Source organism: Melospiza melodia, chromosome 5 (assembly GCF_035770615.1).
Source record: "Melospiza melodia melodia isolate bMelMel2 chromosome 5, bMelMel2.pri, whole genome shotgun sequence".
In the NCBI taxonomy this organism is placed as follows: Eukaryota; Metazoa; Chordata; class Aves; order Passeriformes; family Passerellidae; genus Melospiza; species Melospiza melodia.
Window position 1 is genome coordinate 31,448,076 of NC_086198.1, and position 23,143 is coordinate 31,471,218.

General features: G+C 41.5%; 1 protein-coding gene across 4 annotated transcripts; it reads right to left on the reverse strand.

The window, feature by feature from the left end:
* Nucleotides 1-75: 75 nt before the first annotated feature.
* PKD2 (polycystin 2, transient receptor potential cation channel) lies at nt 76-22,984 on the reverse strand. Of its 4 annotated transcripts, XM_063156802.1 has the most exons (16): nt 22,597-22,984; nt 17,488-17,601; nt 14,801-14,934; nt 14,196-14,446; nt 13,708-13,932; nt 12,550-12,778; nt 9,749-9,919; nt 9,147-9,328; nt 8,072-8,192; nt 6,158-6,256; nt 5,712-5,833; nt 4,868-4,985; nt 4,468-4,631; nt 3,526-3,673; nt 2,505-2,771; nt 76-2,390 (listed from the first exon to the last, which is right to left on the reverse strand). In XM_063156802.1, the coding sequence occupies exons 1-15, from the start codon at nt 22,982-22,984 to the stop codon at nt 2,538-2,540; spliced, it is 2,700 nt and encodes an 899-aa protein (XP_063012872.1). In that variant the 3' UTR covers nt 76-2,390; nt 2,505-2,537. The 4 variants fall into 4 exon arrangements, with proteins under 4 accessions (XP_063012872.1, XP_063012871.1, XP_063012874.1 ...); XM_063156801.1 differs by having other exon boundaries at nt 76-2,771; XM_063156804.1 differs by lacking the exon at nt 22,597-22,984 and adding an exon at nt 20,009-21,477 and having other exon boundaries at nt 76-2,771; nt 4,468-4,628.
* Nucleotides 22,985-23,143: the final 159 nt, after the last annotated feature.

Consider the following 23,143-nt stretch of genomic DNA (forward strand, 5'->3'; position numbering starts at 1 on the left):
TGAGCTAAAAGAAACACAAATAAAATGCAGGATTCTTCATGCTCCATTATAAACAAACCAAATATAGGCACAATATTTGCTTTGTAGATTATATAAAATGTTTATTAGGAAATAAAGTGCTCATTCTTGATCATTGTAGAAGACTTGCATAATTAACAGCTTCCAAATAAGACCAAACACTGTACATTACTATGCATAACTGTACCTTTGTAGTAAGTGACAAAGATATTATAATCTAAAACTCAAAAATGCATCAATAAAATGTTTGTAACATTTATCAAGCGGCAATGCACTTACTGCAAGGCCCACTGTCCACGCACATGGGTACTCCATGAAAACTTATTGCACTTCAAGATGAAGTTTGTTATCAAGTAACGACATGTTACAGAAATATACCCCAAAAAATACAGCTATTAATGCAAACACTTTCATAATAAACATATAGTACAAATGAAAGGTGAACTGAGTGACTGAATTTACATTTTGAAAGACATATTTTGGATATGAACATAAAGACAAGGCTCTGTATATTTAAATTGCTTTGGTATAGTATTTTCTATTTTCTTGCACACCCAATGGCCATGAATACAGCTGGTGTTTCTCTTTGGTCTGTTTACAGTCAGAAATGCAGTTCAACACTGAAAAGCTTCCCTCAGAAAGGTTTCTGAGGTGTAAAACCCTTCAATCAAGGCAAGTGAGAGCTTAATCTGAATGCCCTCACCCTGCACAAATGGCCTACCCCCACTGTGCTGTGCACTGTTTTTGCAGGTTCATGAGGACTCTTGTGAAAGGGTATGAATTCCTTCCCAATACAGGACCAAATAACCCACACAAGAACCACAACCTGCTCTCCTACTTAATTCTGTTCCCAAGACACAGCTACTAAAAAATTCCAGTACTGAATTTCGTCCTCTTCCAGCTTACATTAATTAGGTTTCTGTGCATATGGTTTCTCATAAAATCAAAAATGGAAAGGTGTGAATTCTATTTAGTTTTAGCAAGTTCCCTGGTGAGAGGAAAGGCATTCCACACATCCAGGCAATGCCATTGCAAGAAGGTATGGAACATGGAAGCTTTGCCTGGGCAGCACTCCCACAAGAATGAAGAGATACCAACTGCTTGTTGAAACAGAAGGCACCAACATAACACATGCCACTTATACTCTGTTAAACTGGCCTTTTCTCCTCTGCATATGCTACTAATAGCTAAGATGAGGTTGATTATGTGGCTTCCCATTATCTTTTTCACCAGCTCAGTCTTTAAACACCAGAACACTGCCATCTTCAGGAAAAAAGCACAACTGACAGCCTTCCTCCTAAACCAGCATTCCACACATGGAGACACATTCCTAGGCCAAACTGCAGACACTGCCTCGGTGCTCTCTACAGGAAACCAACAGAATTTCAACGTTGCATGTCCTTTCAAAAATAAAGCTTCTATGACACAGAGCAGAGGGAATACTAAAAATGCTAAAAACCAGTGATTGTAATACAAACACCTTCCCAAAGGAATCCTGTGCTGCACCTCAGCAGAGAAGTCTATGTAGAAATGTAGCTAACCATTTCACAAGCAGTTTAGTTAAATGTAAATACAGACCACATAGTTGAGATGTGATTAGAACTTCACATGGCACAAGATCAGATTTTCCCAACCGTCAGAAACTTCTCTGCCCCTTTCCCTGTCACACCCAAGGAAAACTCAGTGGTTTTCAATTTTGTGTGCTTTTAAATAATGTATTTTCTGCAAAGTAGCTGTACTTATCTAAGAACCTTTGGAATGTTTATCCCAGAAACACATTAAAAGATAGCATTAAAAAACAGGCACTTTGCAACTTAGCTGAAAATTATTATGTTAGTTGGGTGAAGAGTATTTCTTGCTAAATGCTACTTATAGGGCATTCAGTTTCTACCACAGAATGATGCAATTTACAATTGTACAAACTAAGTGCACTTTCTTCTGCTTAAAGAAATGTACCTCTCAAAACAGGAAAAAAATCTTTTAAATTAAGTAAAATACTAAGTACACAAGAATAACTCAGAAAGACAAGTAGAAACTCCTATTTTCTAAAAAAGTGCCCTTTTATCTGTCAGCTGTTTTAATGAATAAGACAAACTGATGCCATATTATTTTAAAATTTGCTTTTGAAAGCCTTTAAAAATTGTACATTCCAAGAGGAAGCAGAAAATTAATAGCCTCTTATTATGTCAGCCACTGCACATTATTTTGTCTGAAGCTTGCTGCCCTCGTGCAATTGTTCCCAATAACAGTTTTATGGAATCAGATTTCTGTCCTGGTGGATATTTTCCCACTTGCTATCCATTCAGTTTCCAGCATTTTTGTTTCCAAGGGTGACACTCTCACTGCTGGCATTACAAATGGCTTATGCAGGCCTGAAAATGATTTATGGAGTGAATATTTACTTTTACCCACCAGTGCAAGATGTCCTTAGGGGTCTGATCAGAACGATCCCCTCGTGCTGGGGAATTTGCTGACTGAATACTGACCTGAAACATGTGGGATCCCCTACAAAGCTGAAGCTACACATGGATGTTGCTGCCCCCATTTCCTGCTCCTGCATCAACGCCGTCTGACTGGGAGGAGGACGGCCGTGAGCTCCGGGAGCGCGGCTGGCCGCTCGGTCCCAGCGGCGTTCCCAGCCGGTGGCTCATTTGAGAGCCCGTGTCGTCCGACTCCCAGCGCTCCAGCTCCTCTCGCACCAGCTGCTCCATCTGCTCCCTGTGGATTTCACTGCTCCGGCCCAGTCTCTCATCCTAAACACATTAAAAGGCACAAGCTGGAAGTGCAGCTTCCAAACTGAAGTCTAGGCAAAACCCTATACAACCACAAGAAATTCTTATACCACTTGAGTACTTCCATAGGCTAATGGGGATACAGCTCCCACAGCAAAGTGTTTTATTTCCAGGGATGAAATTAAATGCCCAGTTTGCCACCTAGGAAAGCACAACTTATGTTCCACCTGACAGATTTTAGCATCTACAGAAATAACACATTTCTCCCACTGGCCATTTCCAAAGGGCCCTCAAGGAAAGAGAGAGTGAAAGGGGAAGCAGCAGAAGTCAGGTCACCCTCGTGACAGAAGTGACCTCCCTCACCTGCCACACACAGTCCCAGAACAACAAAGGAGAATAAGAGCAGACTGGACTGGATCCCATAGACTCTAACATATTAGTCCACAAAAAATATTGTATTAATCCCAACAGACACCAAGGATTGGAGGAGCTGCTTCAGCAACTACTGCTGTCCAGATCACAGGTTTAAATGGTGACACAGGGCTGCTGTAAAACATGTTGTCATATCAGAATCTTGAATCATGTTCCCAAAATTTCATGTTTTAAATTTCATGTTTTCCTAACACCTAACTGAAATCACTCACCTACTGCCAAAGCAACCATCTCCTCTTTACAACCACTCCTTCAATCCTGCCAAGCCAGGCAGTAGGAGGAACTGCCAACAGAAAGGAAGACATTCAGGTTGTGACCAGATCACAGAGAGTGAGTTTCTTACCTCTGTCACTCCATCTAACAGCCTTCCCAACACATCTCTTCTTTTCAGCTTGGCCCTCTCCATGGCTTCCAGCTTCACGATAACAGCATCAATCTTGGAGACGATACTGCCAATGGAATGCTCCATGCGATCCACCCGCCTCATGAGCCTGGGGGCAATAAGTGGGAGCTTCAGTGGCTCGGACACCGCCCAGACAGCACTGTTCTAGCATGTCAACACCAGGGCAGACAAGGATGAGACATCACTGTTATCCAAACACGCCCCTGACTTCCCACAAACCTACCAGCCAGGAGGGATAAGGCATCCCAGAGCAAGAAAGTAAAACAGGGGCAAAGCACATGGGGGAAAAAAGTACATCTTGCACTCTGCTTTCACTGCTCTTAGGGCATCATCATGGAAATTTGTTGGTTCCAGTTATAAAATTCTTTATTCAGCCAGTGTTGCTGTAATTAATTAATATGGAGATCTATCACTTCGGACAAAATAAACACTCATGAGTAACTTAAATCTTATTAGAAACAACCATTAAAGCTCTCACTGAACTTAAAATAAACTCAAGGGTTTACTACTTAAAAACACCACAAAAGTATTTTCTGGCATTATTGTAACATAACCCTTTTGTCTGACTTTTCAGTGACAAGATTTTAAGGACAGGGGATTTGTTGCTGTTTTTTTTTTTTTTTTGTTTATTCTGATTTTCTATATTCTAACCAACTCCCATGAGGCTCTCTAAGGCACTTCCAGTTCAGATATTATTTGAAAGCTACTAAAAGGAGTGATTTATGTACAACAAAATCCTAACACTTGCTTTTATAAATAATTTGAATAATATCAAGGAGAGAATACTATATAACCCAAAGAAGAAAACCCACAATAAAAAAAACAAACAAACAAACCAAAACCCAACATGCAGATTTGTCCCCCTCAGAAGGACAAACTTACACTTGGAACTCTTCATAGGAAACCCCACTGGAGCTGCTGCCCCTCCTCCTGGAGCTGTGTCCACTGTCTTCATCCTCATCCTCCTCAGAGTCGTCCAAGCTCCGGGGGAAGCTGCGGCTGCTCAGAGGACGTGGTAGAGAGCTCCTATCCAGGTCCAGATCCTCCTTTGTGAAAACACAAGCCAGAGAGAGAGAGAGAGAAGATGTTAAAACCCTTCACCTGTACATGGGGGATGGTGGTGTCAAGGTCAAAGAGCTCCTGTCCTCTATCAGTTTCAGCCAGCCAGGAATGACAGCAAAAGTGAAGGGAGACAAGAGGATTTTTCTGAGGCAGGAAACCAGTGCAGGGAGCAGACTGGCAGACAATGCTGGCAGCATCCCACTCCTAATGCTGAGCTCACCCTCTCTTTCTCCAGGTCATCTCTCATCTGCTGATGTTCATGCTCTGTCAATTCCTGGTCCCCATCCTGATCATATTTGGTAAATATTGCTTCAATCTCTGCATCCGTGTGCCCCTTCCTGAAAAGGCAGTAAAAGCAGTTCCTTCACTTTCCATTTTTCAGATGCTGAAAGAACTCTGTGTATTAGAAAACATTTCACTTCAAATGGACTTTCATCCTCAAGACACAGACATCCCATTGTTGCCTACAGATTCACAACACTGATAAAAACCCCTCAGTCCTTATTGTTCATTAGTTGAAGCATCAGTCTTCCCGACATTGAACATTTCTCCTTCACAACTCCCTTCTATATCTCCTTGATTTGTACCCTTGCCTTGGACTCCCGACTGGTTCACAAACTCCTGCAGCAGTCTGACAGAAACATTACCATTTCCTCAAAGGTCTCTGAGGAAATGGTAATGTTTCTATCATTTCTGAGGAGAAATGGTAATGTTTCTGAGGAAATGGTAATGTTTCTGTCATTTCTGAGGAGAAATTGTAATGTTTCTGAGGAAATGGTAATGTTTCTGTCATTTCTGAGGAGATTTCTGAGGAGAAATCTCTTCCTCAGAGATTTCTGTGTTGTTCTCCCCAAAACACAGAAGTTCAAGGAGGTTGGGCCCCAGAGCCCCAAAACCTTTCTCTGATATGTGATGCCAACACCAGCCATAATGCAGAGAAAAACACTCTGGTGTGTGTCTTTATCCACATTAGTGTGCTTCTGCTAGAGGAAAATCACATCACAAAGCTAACACCACAAGTCCCTGGGGATACTATTCAAGATAAGAAGTAACAACTCCCTTACCCTTTGAGATCCTGCCGGAGTTCATCAAAATTGAGTTTTCCTCCACCTTGTCTCAGACTTTCTGAAATATCATCAACAGTAGTTTTCTTCAATTTAAGTTTGATCATGGCTTTGTTGTAGCCCTAAAAGAGAAAGTAAAATTCTGTTGTTTCTCATGAAACGAGATTCCTAATAAGTATATTGATTACAGAAATTAGCTACTGTATAATCTCATTCAGTGTGTTCAGTGTGATCATTCAAGGCAAAGTCTCAGATGACTGAAATACATTGTGATGGGAAGTTTTCACTAATTTAATTTACACTCAGCTCAGATTAATTTATTTTAACTGAGATGTGTACTCTCACTAGCTGCTGCCAGCTTTACTTTGTACAGTTTATATAGTATTTTATGAAATAAATCCAGATGTGATGAATAAGATGTCAAACAAACAAAGCATTACATTTACCTTCCTGATAAGGTCAGACAATTCCATTTCTGCCTTCTGCTGTGCCATATCTGATTTGACTTCAGAGTAGGTATCATTGATAATGGCCAAAAACATGTTCTGTTCATAAGAGAAAACAAAAATGTTGAAATTTCAAATTTCAACAGGACTGAGCCCTACTACTCCTATGACCTTGTTGTGCAGACCTTAACATGGATTTTGTTTCAAAAGGCCAGAAGAAAATGGTGATCTGTTTAAAATGAAACTAACATCCAGAGCTTGATATTGAAATATGATGTGCTGAAGTATAACAAATTTTAATCAACATCACTGGTTATTAACATAACTGGAGAATTCCTTTCCAGAGACAGTTCACAGCTACACACAGCAGTGGCAGTAAACCCTGCAAAGCAAAGCTTACATAGGTAACAGCTGTGAATTAATCCAGGCAGAAGGGCTGGCAACAAAAATGCCTGAGGAATCAAGTTAACTACTCATCCTGTAATAATCAGTACAAAACAAATGTTCTTATCTATTTACAGCTCTGCTTGCATTTCAAACTAAAGATAAAATCAAAAAGCTTAAAATCAGGCACTTGGCATTTATGGCACCAGCTCTGGAAAGAGCTCTTTCTGGTACAGAGAAAGGAGAAAATATTGGTCTCACTAACTCTGTGCCAAGCATGTAACTTAATCAAACCATGCTCTCATTGCTGAAGGGCTCCTGCTAGACATGGAGTAAGCATGACTGAATTACAAATTGCATATTCAAGAAGAGTTACTCAATTTACTGGCATGCTCAATGTAGAAAGGCAATGTTATCCTCTGTTTCTTCATGGACTTTTAAAACATGCTTTGGGACAATCTTTCAGTGCTGTATCCTTATGCATTCATGCCCAACACCAGAGAAGTAAGAGGTAACTTGACAACTCACTGTTGTGCTATTTTCTGCTGCTATTTTGCCCAGCTTTAAGAGTTGGTGCTTTCTGCTCATCTTCCCTAACTGAATTTCCAGAGTGGTCTGAAGGGACTTGCACCAATATTTCATTCAGACAAAATGATATTAAAAACCACACAAATTATAGTGAGTATTTTGGATAACCTGCTCTGACTTCACTTTTCAGTCCTTTTCTGTTGCCCCTTAGAAAAAAGAGATTTCTTTCCCTTGCTGGACACTAGACTGTTCCTCTGGAACACTTTAGGTGCTACAAAGCAAACAGGAAACCTGCTTCATGTGAACCTTTGGCACATAGTGACATATTTGTTATTTTCCCATTGAATCCTGGTCCATCTCACCAAACACATAAATTCCTCACAAAAGATTTGAAATTCTCTGCATCCCTACCAGTGAACTTCATCCAAGATGAAGTATTTTCCCACAAATAAAATCTGAATGCCATTCCTCCTCATCTCAAACAGTAACAAAAAGCTGCACTAAGTTTGAGGGTCACTAAATAACACTAAAAATTATGATGATACAGGACTGCTGAAGAACCATGCTCTTGCAGCAGGCAAAGCTGTGTGTGGCATGCAGGAACAAAGCTGTTGTAAACCCAGCCAGCCACACATTAGAGCAATTTATGAATCAAGAACAGTACAGGTACTTTTCACCAAAAGAGACAGCCTTGCTGTATCTGACTACCAGGCACTATTCAGATTTTAGAAATAAAATTAATAATAATAATAAATTAAAAATGTGGATCACTACATGAGAATGACAAAAAATATACTATGCAAATCAATTCTAAAGGAGGAAAAACAGTGTAAAAGAGTATAGCGAGGAAAGAGTGTAGTGACCAGCATGTAGCAGTCAGGCCCCTTCATGGGCCATACACTCATCATTATCAAAAAAGCCCCAAAAGTAGCAGGAGGAATCAAAGGACAAGTGATGCAAAAGCAGCCACTGACACACTCCATATAAACAAAGTGTACATACCAAAAGAATGAAGAACATAAAGAACACAAATGTAGTGAAATAAACAGGTCCCAAAATTCGATTAGCTTCTTCAACCTCTGTGAAGTTGAAGTCTCCCAAAATGATGCGGAATTGAGTAAATCTTAAAAAACAAAACACATCCAGGAGTTGGAGAAAATATTACTGGAGCTGTGTGAGGATTCTCAACCTATTTTATTCTAGCAGTGGGACTGACAGGCTGCAGAGAGATCTGCACTCTTGTAACACTTTATCAGGGTCTGCAAAAACAATTCATCAAGCACATCTTATAGGCATAACCCAACTCACAGTCAGGTGCACACACAGAACAAAGCCATGGGGGTTATTTCTCCTTTTTGGTCACAACAGGAAGCAGAACAAACTAACAATTACTACCGTGAAGCTCTTAGATCCAGTCCCATCTTCCTTACACACATACAACCCCAACCCTCTCCCTCTAAGCTGGAAGAAGCTTGGCAATTTATGGCACAATCAGCATATTTCCAGTTCCTTCACTTCTCTGCAAGAAACTCCTTGCTACACTGCCCCGGTGTAAGGGAGCAGAGGAAATCAGTGACTGAACAACCTACTAATTTCCTCAGTTACAATCAGGTTGTGTTGCACCAAATCGATCAAGGAAAAATTGATCAGCAATCTTATATTAAGTCCTCTCTCTCTCTCCTGGATTCCAGATGCTTATAAATTTTGTGATTGTCTAAGATGGACTCTGAGTCAAGCAACTATGAACACTATCACGAACACAACCTTATTATGCATCCAGTATTTCAATAAGCATTTAACCACTGAACATGGAGTCATTGCTTTGTCTAGGAATGTAACCAACCCCTATAAAAATCATATCACACCAACCCAGCCCTGCCATTTTTAGCTTACTGCTCTGACAGCAATAATACAGAGATTAAAATGCAATAAAAACGTGTTTGCTACCAGGTTATATCAACAGCAGTGTGCCTGCAGCTTATCTGCTTAGACGGACATCACAGGATTTGCCTCTGATAAAGTAACTGATTCACCAACGCACCAAAATCTTCTTTCCTTTTTTTATACCTGTACTTACATGCAATCTTGGAAAGTGCTGAAGTCATCAATTTGAGTGCCAAAGACAAGATAGGCCAACTGAGCATATGCTAAGAAAATAATAAAAAACATAATGGCAAAGCCAATTACATCCTTGACACAGCGAGACATTGTGGTGGATAACTGACTCATCGTTCTGTTGAAGTTAACAAATTTGAAAAGCTGTTAAAATAAAAAAAAAAAACAAAGAAAAAAGATGAAAAGAGAAGGAAGACAATTTCTTAACATAATTGCTTAACATAATTGCTCTTTTACATAAGATGTCCTGAACATGGCTAGAGACAAAGCAATACCCAGTAAGAATTACTGACTTATCAATTGAGGAATAATAAAAACATTTCTTAACATGTCTGCTGACAAAACACAAGGACTCGCTACTTTTTCTAGACCTAAACAAGAGCTGACTACACCTGTGGCAAATTACAACTTAGCTTTTCATCTGCAAGAAGTTACCACTGCTCTGACTTTCTCACATGATTGACTTTGAGAGAAACATGAGTAAACCTCAAATAATGTGTCTCATGAAACTCAGAATACTGCTTACATTCTAACAGTAGAATAAAGATGTGTGTCTTGAATTACCTTAATCCAGACAAAAAACACTGTGACTGCAGCAATGTTGTTAAACTGCATTTGCCAATATGCTAAGGGTTCAAAATTGGGGAATGAGTTCTGATCTTCCAGCAGCTTCTTCAGGAGCATATCGACAGCTGATGTCCTATAGATGTTAATTCCTATAGCTACCACAGACAGCTGAGGACAAAAGAAACACACAAATTTACAAAAAGTAATTAGGGCTTTAAAACAACATGTTTGAGACATCTACGTCAGATAAAATTAAGATATGTGGAACTTCATGCATTTCACAATAAAACCATTATAGTCCTGGACTACAGACAAATAGTCTGGGAGTAAGAAGATTTAAAAGTAATTTCCTTGCCACTGTTTGTGAACAACAAGATGACAGTGGCAGCTAGCAGTATTACAGAAGTGATGTTGTCGCAGAGAAGAAAATGTAAGGAATTCAAACAGACAAAGGTGAAAAAGAACACAGAACAGAAAGACAGCAGTAGCCAAAAAGGTACTACAGTTTCTCCAGAGCACAGACTGAGCAGTACTGCCCAGAACTGCAGAGAAGCTGCAGTTTTACCACAGAGGTTTCTTGCTTTCACTTCTGCAAATGTTCTGTTCATTACTGTAAGTGAACACTTCACCACAAATGGAGAGTCATGTAGGGGCCTTAGTTAACTTATGTATTGTAAATATATGTATGGCAGTGAAAGATCTTTGTATTGTATTAGTGACCCTGCCCTGATTCTAGTTATTGTAAATGGGCTGCAGCTGTGATGTCCTTGATTGGGCAGCAGCTGTAGCCCATGGAGGTAGCTGAGATAAAAGGGGGCGGGGTGGTCAGGGAGAGCCTGGGAGAGGAGCCCTGACCGAGAAGTAACAACACCACTGCTGTGAAGATCTGCCATGAGAAAATCATCAAGAAGCTATGAGACTCAGAAAATATAATTATACAACAATATGAATACAACATCTGGTGACCCCGACGTGATAAAGATCTGCAGCCACAACGAACATCGAAAGAAGGTATGGAATCCCCTGGACAGCTGAGAGCTGCGGCAGCCTGAGAGCTGGGACTCTAGAAGAAAAGACAGCTGAGAGCTGTGGCAGCCTGAGAGCTGGGACTAGACAGCTGAGAGCTGTGGCAGCCTGAGAGCTGGGACTCTAGAATATAGTAAGGCCTTTAAATCGAGGAGCTGTAACAGCAGAAAGCTATAAGATTATGGCTTTTCAGAGAGCTGTAAGACTATGGCCTTTGAGGAGAAGAGCCTGGGAACATCTAGGGATTTGTGTGTGTGTTTAAAGACAGCCGAGAGCTGTGGCAGCCTGAGAGCTGGGACTCTAGAAGAAAAGACAGCCGAGAGCTGTGGCAGCCTGAGAGCTGGGACTCTAGAAGAAAAGACAGCCGAGAGCTGTGGCAGCCTGAGAGCTGGGACTCTAGAAGAAAAGACAGCTGAGAGCTGTGGCAGCCTGAGAGCTGGGACAGATATGTATATTGTAATTGTAAAGTTGCTAAAAGAAAAGGGGGAAATGTAGGGGCCTGAGTTAACTTATGTATTGTAAATATATGTATGGCAGTGAAAGATCTTTGTATTGTATTAGTGACCCTGCCCTGATTCTAGTTATTGTAAATGGGCTGCAGCTGTGATGTCCTTGATTGGGCAGCAGCTGTAGCCCATGGAGGTAACTGAGATAAAAGGGGGCGGGGTGGTCAGGGAGAGCCTGGGAGAGGAGCCCTGACCGAGAAGCAACAACACCACTGCTGTGAAGATCTGCCATGAGAAAACCACCAAGAAGGTATGAGACTCAGGAAATATAATTATGCAACAATACGAATACAACAGAGTCATAAGTACATAATCCTACATTTAAACAATGCCCCTCAGGCAACACATAAACAGAGAATTCTGACCTCTTGTGTGATCTGAATTTTACACTCACAGTAGAATACTCTTCACTGACTGTAATAGCAAAGCATTTTTTCCCTGCCCAACCTTTAAGTGTAAAAATCAGCACACAGTTCATGTAAACATCCTCCTAAGCAGCCCTTCATTTACAAAGCACTGTGATGCAAGTAATATTTCCCTGGATTACAAATACCGGCTTCAAGACTTGAAGCCTTTGATTAATCCAATCCTGAAGATATAAAACAAGTACAGGACTGGAACTGTTTCAGCATTTCTGGCTTTGTACACTTTTGGTAAGCACAGCTTGATCTGAGTCTAGAGAGAATTACATTATGCAGCTTTATATCCAAAGCTCATATTTTTTGGCACACTAAGATTACTAATGTGCAACACTGTCCACTTAACCCAGACAGCTGCTAGCACTCTACAATTCTGAGGCACTACTTCAAACTTGGTATTAGCTGGTGAGTATTTAATACCAAGATAAATCTCCTTGTGGTTCTTTGCAAACATATTCAAATCCAAGTCCCATTCCTTGAAATGTAAATCACTTCTTTAAAGCAGATGATTTTCTTATTTGAAAGCCAATAGTCTGTACCAGATATGTAGAAGGGAGGGCAAGTTTGTCACCTTCAGTAAAAGTCTGTATAAACAAAAACCACAAATGCATGATGGACAAATACTCTAACTTTGCACCAGGCTGAAAGCACTGAAGACAGAACAACCAACTTTGTGAAACACAGACTAAAATTGTCATATTCAGACTGAATACCCTAATAGTCTGGAAGTATCCTTCCTAATGATGGCCCTGTACTTTAAAACCACAACAGGAACACTGAGTAATTCATGTCTCCCACAAAGTGCACTCTAGAAAGCAATTTTAGCCTGATTACAAAGATTACTCACCACAATGATAAGGATATCAAGGCAATTCCAAACACTTCTGAAGTAGCGCAGTCCGTGAATGCGAATTTCTAAGACCTCTTCCACCATATAATACAGAACAAAAAGACAGAAGGACATTTCACAGGCTGCCAGGAAAAAATCAAAAGTGGAGATGTAATGAATCAGCCTCACAGGCTGAAAGTGCCAAGATGTAACCAGGCCTCCAGTGGCTGGAAACTCTATTAGCAACCTGCATTTAAAAAAAGGCAAAGAAAAAAAAGAATTTAATTTAACAAGAACTGATGAAAAGCACTACTAAAAGACACTTGGGTTTATTTGTACAATTATCTAAATAATAGAAACAAACCCATATATGATTCCAATTTTTCACACCACACAAAAGTTGTAAACGTGACCACACTCACTTTTGACTAAAACTCAAAGCCTTTCAGGAACAGTGGGGAAACAGAGACTGAAAGATTTGTTTTCATCTCTGCCTGTTTCATTCTGTCTAAACCAAAGGCTGATGCTCTACACCCATGTATTTACTTGAATATGCTAACTCTCTAGAAAGGTCTCCTGCAAACTGCACCCAAGGCATGGTGGCACCAGGAAAGCTGGGACAGACTCCGTGAGGAGCCTCACTTCTTTGACAGGGAGGTATGGCACTTCAGCTGTCTGTCTCTTTTACACAAAACATACACTCACCTATGTGGGATTCACATTCTCTGAACCTGAGAGAAGCAGTGAGAGAAGCAGAGAAAAGAATGATCAAAACAATTCTTATCTCATTCGCTGCTCCTGTGTTGTGCCAAAGCAGAATGCAATATGGAGATTGTTTACCCAAAGTGACGGGGTTTTGTTTCCTTGGCCTATCAGGGCCAAGCACATGGGCAGACTGTCAGTCAGCAGACAGTCACAAGATTCTGTGCAGTTGGGTGCTTGCGCAGATTCAGTTTAGATGTAATATAGTGTAATATAATATAGAATAATATAGTATAATAAATTAATTAATTAATTAGTTTTCTGATATCCATGGAGGAGTCCTCATCATTTCTCCCGGACTTCAGGCAAAAATATCACCCATACACCTATGTCCCCAAAACAAAGCCATCACAAGAAAACCCCAGTTTACAACCCACGCTGTGCAACTGAACACTGCGGTGATTCTGTTCATACCTGATCACGCAGAACAGGTTGATGTTTGCATTGTACACAGAGAAATCAATGAAGGCTGCTCTGGTCCCTCTGTCCAGCCACAGGTTCTCCTTCAGGCTTGCAATCTGCAGAGCTGTCACTTCTCTGGTCCGCGAGAGGTCTTGGTAATAACCAGCCCCACTGTACGTGGCAATCAAGCCCCAGTGGCTGCTGCCATTCAAATCCTTCTCATTGGTGTATGTCCAGCTAGTTCAGAAATGAAAGAGAGCACATTGGTCTTTCCACTTTCAACTTACAATTAATAAAACAGACACCAACCAAACCTGACCAAAAAACATGCATTAGCTATTAAATATACTTTAATTCAGAGGGTCCTTGCTACAAAGTTTTGATGTAACCTCCGAGAAAGAAGTTACAAAGTTCCTTTGACTAACACTGTAAAATTAAGTTAGAAAACTGGGTGACTAGTATATAAAAAATGAGTATGTATCTACAGGAATGCTACGTACGCAGTTCCATTCCGGAGCCCAAAAGGAGCAGTATCTTCATTAGCTACAGAATAGACATCATAGCAGTCTTTGATTTCCTCCTTTAAATCTTCAGGTATGGAGCAGGAACCATTTCTGACTTTCAGCTGCCGAATGCGAGGCACTCCTAGGAGCAGGTTCTCATAATAAATGAAGCTTTTGTTTTCTGCCATGGTTTTGTTGTTGTACCACATTTCCCAGTAAAGACCATCCAGCAAAGGGCCTTCTGTGAACTGGGGAGGATGACAGAACTTCAGTTTGCATGCTACCAGCACTGTTTTTGTAGCTCTTCATTCCACAGAAGTGTTAGAATTGCAGTTAATAATTTCTCTGACATAAGACTTTACTATTACCTGCCCTCCAAAGACATCCCACAGGCCCTACCCTGCCCCACCAACATTATTTGAGCTCTAAATTTTCACATATTAAAGGCCTACTTTGTTCCATAGCTTTGACATTGTGCACATAGATTTTCATGCACAAGTCTGACCACATTAGGAAATAAGATTCTAAAGGTAAAATTTAAGGTTCATGACAGTACCAGTGAACCACAGCAACAGAGATATAAAAACTTGGGTTTAGATTACCTTCCAGAAGTCATCCATTGTGGACAAAGTTTTGAAATCAGTTTTCTCCGTTTTTGACACAGGTGTTTCCAGGAAGAGCTGTGACATAACCCTTGTATAATAGTACATACTGGAACTCACTGTCCCATAAGTCACTGCAGAAGGTTTGGTAAGGAGTGAGAGATAAAGGAATGAAAGAAAGAGGGGGGAAAAAAACCAACAAAAGCCTTTATTTGTTTTGAATGCATCAAGCTGAATTTGTACAGATTTTGTAGTGGAACTATTAAGCTCCAAAACAAAATCCACACCAAGCAGCATTTATCTGTCAACTGGGATTAAAATACAAAAAGCAGTGAAGGTAGACTGATCAACCAATTTGTAATACTCTCTTCTCCTTTCCACATCTCATTCTATCATTAATGCTTCTACCAAAGTAAACCTCAAGGAAAAAAGGCACAATTCAGCCGCCTGAAGAGAGGCTGGCAGGGCCTTTTAGGTGGTTTGTGCTACCCAAGGCATGCATGGAGAACTGGCACAGATGGCACAAAGACCTCAGGACAACTATGCTCTGCTTGAGCAGATAATGACAGTCAACCAGGATACTGCAGGGCACTGGGAATGACATGGATTAAGCAATGAACGTCCAGTACAGATGTGCAGTGCCTTTAAGAGAAACTCCCCACAGAAAATAAATGACTGTATTTCCTCACACAGGGCCAAAGGTATGGCTGAGGGCCACAGAGCATAAATTATAAAATGATGTACAAAACTAAGATGCGTTGAGGAAACAGTCTTTGGCATGGGTATTTATGGGGAATAAAACAGAGTACAATGGAACTGATAAAGGAGCCTGATATCCTAGGCCTGATCAAGCAGAAACCTTGGGAGAGACAAACACAGATAAATTCTCCCTGGGCAAGAAGTGAGCAAGAGACATGTTGTGAAACTTTTGTGATAAGATAATGTTACCAGGTGACGTGATGTGATGTCATGTCATGTCATGAAGAATATGTAACCAATGGGAAATTGTTACCAAAAATAGAACCTTAATGAAGTGCCATACCAGTAAAATCATATATAAATGCCTTGTATTCTCAATAAAATTGGCTTCTGATCCAAGCTCAGATGCTTCTGTCTCTCCATTGCCAATAGGTATTGTTACCACCTGTAAATACTTGAACCACTCTGTGGCTAAAACTCAGAGGAATCTGAAAGATTAGGCCTACACTGAACAATTACTGTCAGTTTTGATAATTGTTTAAAATTTATAACTTTTTTTTTTTCCCTTAACAACCAGAGAGCAAAAATTATTTTTAACAGAGTTCTGCTGTGCACATGGATGGAATATATCACATGACTGTGCAATACCTGGATTCTCTCTAAACATTACTCTCCAAACAACAAGAGAACAAGAAATGCTCACAGCATTTAGCCTGCATTGGGAAGCACTCTCCTAGGGCATGCCAAGCCACAGAACCAGACTGACCTCCAGTTATTGCTTATGTGTAAAATAAAAAGGATACTTAAAAAATACTAATAAGTTAGCAATATCTCCAGATATTTAACACACTACATTTTCCCTTTATTCTGTTAGCAAAAATCTTTTTCTGTAGCAAAACAAACAGTTAACAGCCTGTTAAGAGCCAAACTTCTCCTGCTGAAACAAATTTCACTTTAAAGCAGACCCCTCACTGCAACACTTCTCCTGGGGTTACAGTGTGCCAGCGACAAGAATCCTTGCACTGCTTTGTTCATAAACCTACTCTAAGCACTCTTAAATTACTCAGGAAGGAAAAAAACATGATATTTCATATATAAACATGCCTGCAGTACAACATCAAAACAGTTGTGTCAATAGTATAAAATTGGGGCTTTTTAGTAATTCTGTTATGTTCAAGCAGAGCAGACTTGCTCTCAGAGACAGTCTATCAGTGCAGTTTTGCCTTTGCTTTTCCACTCTGAGACTCCCTCTCACAAAAACTTAAAACATCATTTTGTTATATTAAAACCGATCATAAATGGCAACTCAAGAGTCACCACCAGCATTTCAGCCATTTAGGGCAGAACTGCTCACACTAAAAACTGGAGACTTGAAACATACTGGCTTTCTAAAGATACACTAACTTAATGTGCACATTTTGTTGGTTTTCTCCCTAGCAAACAAATAAAACAGATATTTTGTAACTCCACAAGAAGTTCTTTCTTGCATTGTAAAAGTAATGTTACTATGTTCTGTGCCCTTCAGTGTTATGATACTTCATATGGTATCAAGACAACAAATGGCACAAACCACAGAAGTCTCCAGCTGTGATCTGTATATAATCTTGCTGATGAACTTCAAATGTTCAATTCAATTATTTGTCCTGGATGGCTAACTCCTCCTCTTCATTTACCATTTCTTCTCAGTGATTGCAAAAAGTGTAGCAGAAGTATTACACGGCAATGTGGTACTACAATAAAAAAATGCTGTCTAAAAACAAAGAATAAGTCTACTATCATCCTGCCTGAAGATTCTAAGCTTGTTAAGATGCAGAAAGTTGTAGTATTTTCAGTCTCAAGCAACAGCCCATGTGCAGAAAAAAGAGAAATATTTGATTCCAAGTATTTGCCTACCTGTCTATTCATTCTCCCACATTAAACAACCTCCTTTCTGGAATGACACAAGCAGGTAGTACAGAACTGATGCACTGGTGCTGGATAGTACTTACAGACACACAGGACCACGAGGAAAACCATGTACGTGATCAGCTCCCGTAAAATACTTTTCAAGTACTGCTCTCTGCTGGTGTTGCTCTCTTCCATGAGTCTTGTTCCCCACAGACCTTAAAAGGAAAAATATATATATAATGATGTGCACAGATGTCTGGTACAGTTACACAGGTGACATAGTAAGTGGTGTTGAAAGCTTAACCTTTGTCATTGCTGCAAGTTCTTCTATGGATTTTAAGTTTAAGAAAGAGGAGTTTTGTTGCAGACAGAATGGGGCCTGAGGCAGTATCAACTATCAATGAGATACCATAATAATTTAGGAACAGTTCAGCAGAACTCTAGCAGAATTGCAGAAATACTGTTGCTTAGAACCACATGGTATAAAAACAGATACAAGCATACAGAGACATGCACAGACAGCCATCCTTCAAGAAATGGAAATGCAGTGCTTTGGTATGTTATCTTTTAAACATGCAAATCATTGTTCAATGAATGAAAATGCACATTCATTATTGAGCCTTTAGAAGCAGTCTTAATTTTCTACATGAAAGGAGGATACTTGAGTCAAATTTATTTTTAAAACACCATATGATAACCTTCCTCTCTCAGATAGGCAAGAGACACAGCAGGGATGTTGGTGAGCATTTCTGCATGGTTTCTTTCCCTGCACAACAAAGAGTTATCAATTAAACATCAGTAGCAGCCTAAATGAGCAACTGCTGTACAGTCTAGCTGTCAGCTTGAGCAACTGCATCAGCTGAACACTCTCTGCCTGGTCCTCATTCCATATAATGCTTGATATTCCCAAAAAGACAGGGAGAGAAGCTATTAAACTTTGGTGATCTCTTCCAAGTGGGTAACAAAAAAGCAAAAGAATCTTTTAAATAGACTCTTTTAAAAGGAACAACCACCTCAAAACAAAATGCAGTTAGCAATCACCATCCCTATTTCCCATGTCTAGTATAGAGTAGAAAAAAAGCTGGGAACAGCTGCTGTTGCTCAGACTGCTCCCTTCATGGAGCTTCTCCTCATTTAAACCTAAAGCAAGGCAATTTGACCTCAGTTTCTGATCAGTGAAAAAGCATTTAAAACTAAAAATTCACTCCTACAGAACTGCAGTAAACTTCCATCCTTTGCAAGTGTTTTAAACAGCTAACCTTTCAAAACATCCTTTACCTTCATAGTAGATGGAAATGTAGTAACCTCAAACTCCCTAGGAAAATCCTGGGTCCATCAAACATACCACAGTAATTTGAAATGGAACAGTAACAAGGGATAGCCAAAATGCATTATAAACCTGACAATGAAGCATGAGTTCAGTCAATCTGCAAGCACTGCTGCAAGGCTAAGACAACGGGCTAAGCTGCCAGCTGCAGACCTTTGTTTGCTAACAGAGATGGGAATAAGGAAGCTCTGACCACTACCTGCATAAATGAGAAAAAAATGTCTTAGATGTTTCTTGAAGCCTTTCAGCTACCACATTTTTAAGTTGTGACATAAACCTGGAAACCTCTCTTGCATGGGCACAGCAAGCACTAACAGTTTAAGCATTAATCTCTGTTCACATGGTTTAATTGGTAACTTAGGGCCTTCCCTAGTGTCAGCCCCCAAATAGGAGAGCTTTTCCAAAGCTGTTCTTTAAGGCCCAGTTTGAAAATGTGCAGAAAAAAGACCGCAACTTTACTACACTGAATGCCAAATCCTCCCCATTAGGTCATTCTGAAGACAAAAACACAAATCCAAGAACATTTACTGAGTCACTAATAATAATAACTCAATAAATTCAGCCTCTAGCACAGCACTACGTTGCACTAGCAACCTTCATAATAAAGGCAGGAAGACATTATGGAAGAGAGGAGGAAAAGGCTGGAAAAGGCAGTGAGCTAAGCTGGCGAGAAAGCCAAGTCCCGGCTGTCAGCAATTACTCACCAATAAGATATGTGGTGAGCAGAAGCAGAAAGTTTCCAAACTCAAACTCTGTCATATTAGACTGCTATTAGGAATCAAGTCAGCAAAGAACAGAAAGTTACAGCAAAGAAAAAATCCAACTAAACAGCACCAGGGATCACACAATGATTTTTGTGTTAAATGAGCTAGCTTGGAGCTTTCATTAGCTGTAACATTTTTGCAATATAAATATTATTCCCCTTTTTCTCTTGTTAGAATATTGATTTAGATGCATCAAACATAGTAGAGGTAAGCACTGCTGGATGTGACATCTGCTGCAAACAACAAACCTGTTTTGTTTTCCTATATACATTTGCTATTCATCAACTTTTTGACATAATCTGTGTATTTTTATCAAATAAATCTGCAACTAGAAATTGCTCATACTCATTTTGTATGTAGCATTCTTCATGAAAGTATCAATTAATGAGTGACTGGGAAGGGTATTTTGTACCTTTATATAGCAATAACTAAGAAAACCTTTCAAGAAATGCCCAACACACATCAGTGATGACAGACATGAGGACATGGCAGCACTGGGTGACCAAGCACAGCTCTACAAGGCAGGATTACCTTTCCAGGCTGGCTCTGGAAATACACCTTGTTTTTACCCATCAAAACTTCTGGCAACTTCCTCCTTAAGAGAGTAGAATAATCAGTCCCTCTTGTCTCAGCATCTGGGATATTTGCTGGAGAGATCTGTAAAACTAGAGGAACTAAAGGCACTTCACAAACATTCATGTTAGAATCTGAACAGAATCCACATAAAGAAGGACCTCAACTACTGATAGTCGGTTCTATTCACTTAGAAACTCCTGTTACAGCAATTACCAAAGTCCCAATACTTTAAATCCTCTCTGCATTTTTCTTTCATAACTCATGGCAAGTAAAGTGCAATCTGTCATTGAACATCCTTTAATACTAAGTGGCATCTTTTTTGCCATGGTGACTCTATCACTTGTGATATCCAAAGGATTGTTCCCTCTTGTTGAATTCTGTCTAGTGAGATGCAATTCTATTAAATAAATCTATGCCAACTTTCCTGTAGTCCTTGAAATAAAACTGAAAGCACCATTTCCAGTCTTCAAAGATACTCATGGACATCCATGGAATATCTAAAGAACCGTGGAGTATTCTTTCCCACAGTAAACCCACAGTGATCCTTCAAGTGCCCAATAATAATGTCAGGCTTGCAATCAGCCCCTTTGAACTGCGCAGCACAGGGATCACATCCTTCAGATAAGGTGTTTCCTATTCCACAGAAGTACAGCACCCTGCAGCACCTCCACAGCACCAAAGGCTCACCCAGACATTTACTGTGCCCAGGAATTTATGGCAACATTCTCATCAAAGAGCCAGAAAAGGATCTGTCGACTACAGCAACTTTAGCTACACTTGCCTACAGAAGGAGGTCAGGAATCACCAGAAACTGTTTTCAGTACTACTGCACAAATCACAACAGAGATGGAACAGGAGCAACACCTGCCAGGTCACCACCAGGTGACTCACATTCGCCTCATGTACAAACATTGCTGTTTTTCACCACAGCTGAAAATATGCACAGGAGGCTCCTTCTTGGCAACAACTAAGGTGAAGGGAGCATCTGAAGGATAAAAACTTTGTAAAACTTTTTATAAAAGTACTCTGCTTTCTACATGTGAAGCAGCTCTTTTCCTAGGAAATTACACATCTCAGCAATGGACTAAAACAAACACTCTACTGGAGACTCCAAACAGCACAGTGCCAATTCATGCCCAACACAATTATTCCTGGTAGTTCTTCCTGGTTATTCTGGTTTCTTGCTATGAAGTGACTTGGGTCATTGAACATGGTCCCAATAAAACCTGCTAAAAAGAAAACATGCTCTCTTCCATAATCTCTGCAAGTCTGACTTGCATACCACTAAGATATTGCAATGTTCAAGAGGGATTTCTTTCGGTGCAATACAGCCAAAGCTAGAGAAATCATTACAGCAAATAATCTTTGAATGCCCATGAAAATCAGAGAAGGCACAAATCCTTCCTTATAGTCAAGCTTGTTTTCATAGTTCCACTGATGCCATGGCAGCCAGTAACAGCAGTACGATCTACTATCTTCAGAAAATCCACATTTCAGAAGAAGAATCTTTATTTTCTAAATATGTTTTACTTTTTCTGCAGTTTTATAACTATAAAGATTTACCCGACACTTAAATCGATGCTCTGTTTAAAATCCTTGTACTTTGAAGCTGACATTTTAAGCTTCTCTGAAAAGAAAGGAAGGTTTTCAATGTGTTCTCACAATCTTAAATCCAAAGGACTCCCCATCCAGCATTCTCTCTGCTGCTGTCAAATCACCCCAAGGCCAGATCAGCAGGAAGTTACTGCAGTAAGCTTTTAACGACACCTCAAATGTTCACATGATATGTGCTCAGTTTTGCTTCCAACTCTGTCCCTGGTCACCAGCTGTGTGGCAGCAGACAGCACTTGACTGTAAAGGGCAGCACCAAGGCACTGTACAATACTGCAGAAAAAGAAAAGTGATTCAAACACCCTCCCAGCAGCCCACTGTAGGTATCCTACCCCATCCTAACCACTTCTATAGAATAGGGTTTTGCTGAAAATGAAGCACAAGCATTCTGCCCCAACCTTCCAAAGACCTGGTGGTGGGGCAGAAAGCCAAGGTTGGAAAAGACCTCTGGAGACCATCACGTCCAACCTATGACCCAACATCACCATGACAATTTGACCATGGCATCGAGTACCACATCTAGTCTTTCCTTACACGCCTCCAGAGACAATGACTCCACCACCTCCCTGGGCAGTCCACTCCAATGCCACCTTTTCTGTGAAGAAACTCATCCTAATGTCCAACCTAAACTTCCCCTGTGCAGGAGTGTGGCACACGGAAAGCAGCCAGGAGCAACACCTGGGAGGCAGAGAGGTGGGGAAAGGAAGGAGCGAGATGGGGGTGCGTCTGCGTGTGCTGGGGCCATAACCGGGAAGACAGATGTGCACGAAGAGATGGGGACATAGAGGCACAGGATGGAAAAGGACACGGGCAGAGGAAAAGGAGCACTGCAGGCAACTACAGAGGAGAGACTACAAACAACTCTACAGGAAGCGGCACCCGCGCCTGAGGAGCCGGGGCAGGGTGCGGGGTGCGGCCCGGGGCGCTCTCACCTCGCAGTCTCCGCGCCAGGCGCTTGGCCCAGGCCGCCCTGCGGGGCGCGGCTCCGTCGGGCGGCCCCGAGAGGCGGCCCGGCCCCTCAGCCCCGCCGCGCCCCGCGGGGCCCCGCCGCGCCCGCCGCCCGCCGCCCGCCGGGCCCCCGGTGCCGCTGCCCAGCGACGACGCGGCTCCGCTGCCCCACTCCACGTCCATCTCCAGCACCGGCCCCGCCGCCGCCGCGTCCTCCTCAGGCTCGAAGCCCGGGTTGTCCCGGCTCCAGGCCTGCCGCGAGCAGACGGAGAGCGGCGGCGATGGCGGGCAGGAGCCGGCCCGCGCCGCCTGCCCCAGCCGCTCCAGCTCCAGCTGCTCCCGGCCGCGCCGGCAGCCGCCGCCGCCCGCCATGGGCCCCGCCGCTGCCGCCCCTTCCCCGCCCTCTGGCGGAAAGCCCGCGGTGCGGAGGGAGATGTAGTCCCCCCGGCTGGCGGCGGGAGCGGCGGCCGGGACCTCCTTCCCGCCGTCCTTCTCCTCCTCCCACGCCTCCCTCCGCTCTCCAGGACAGCC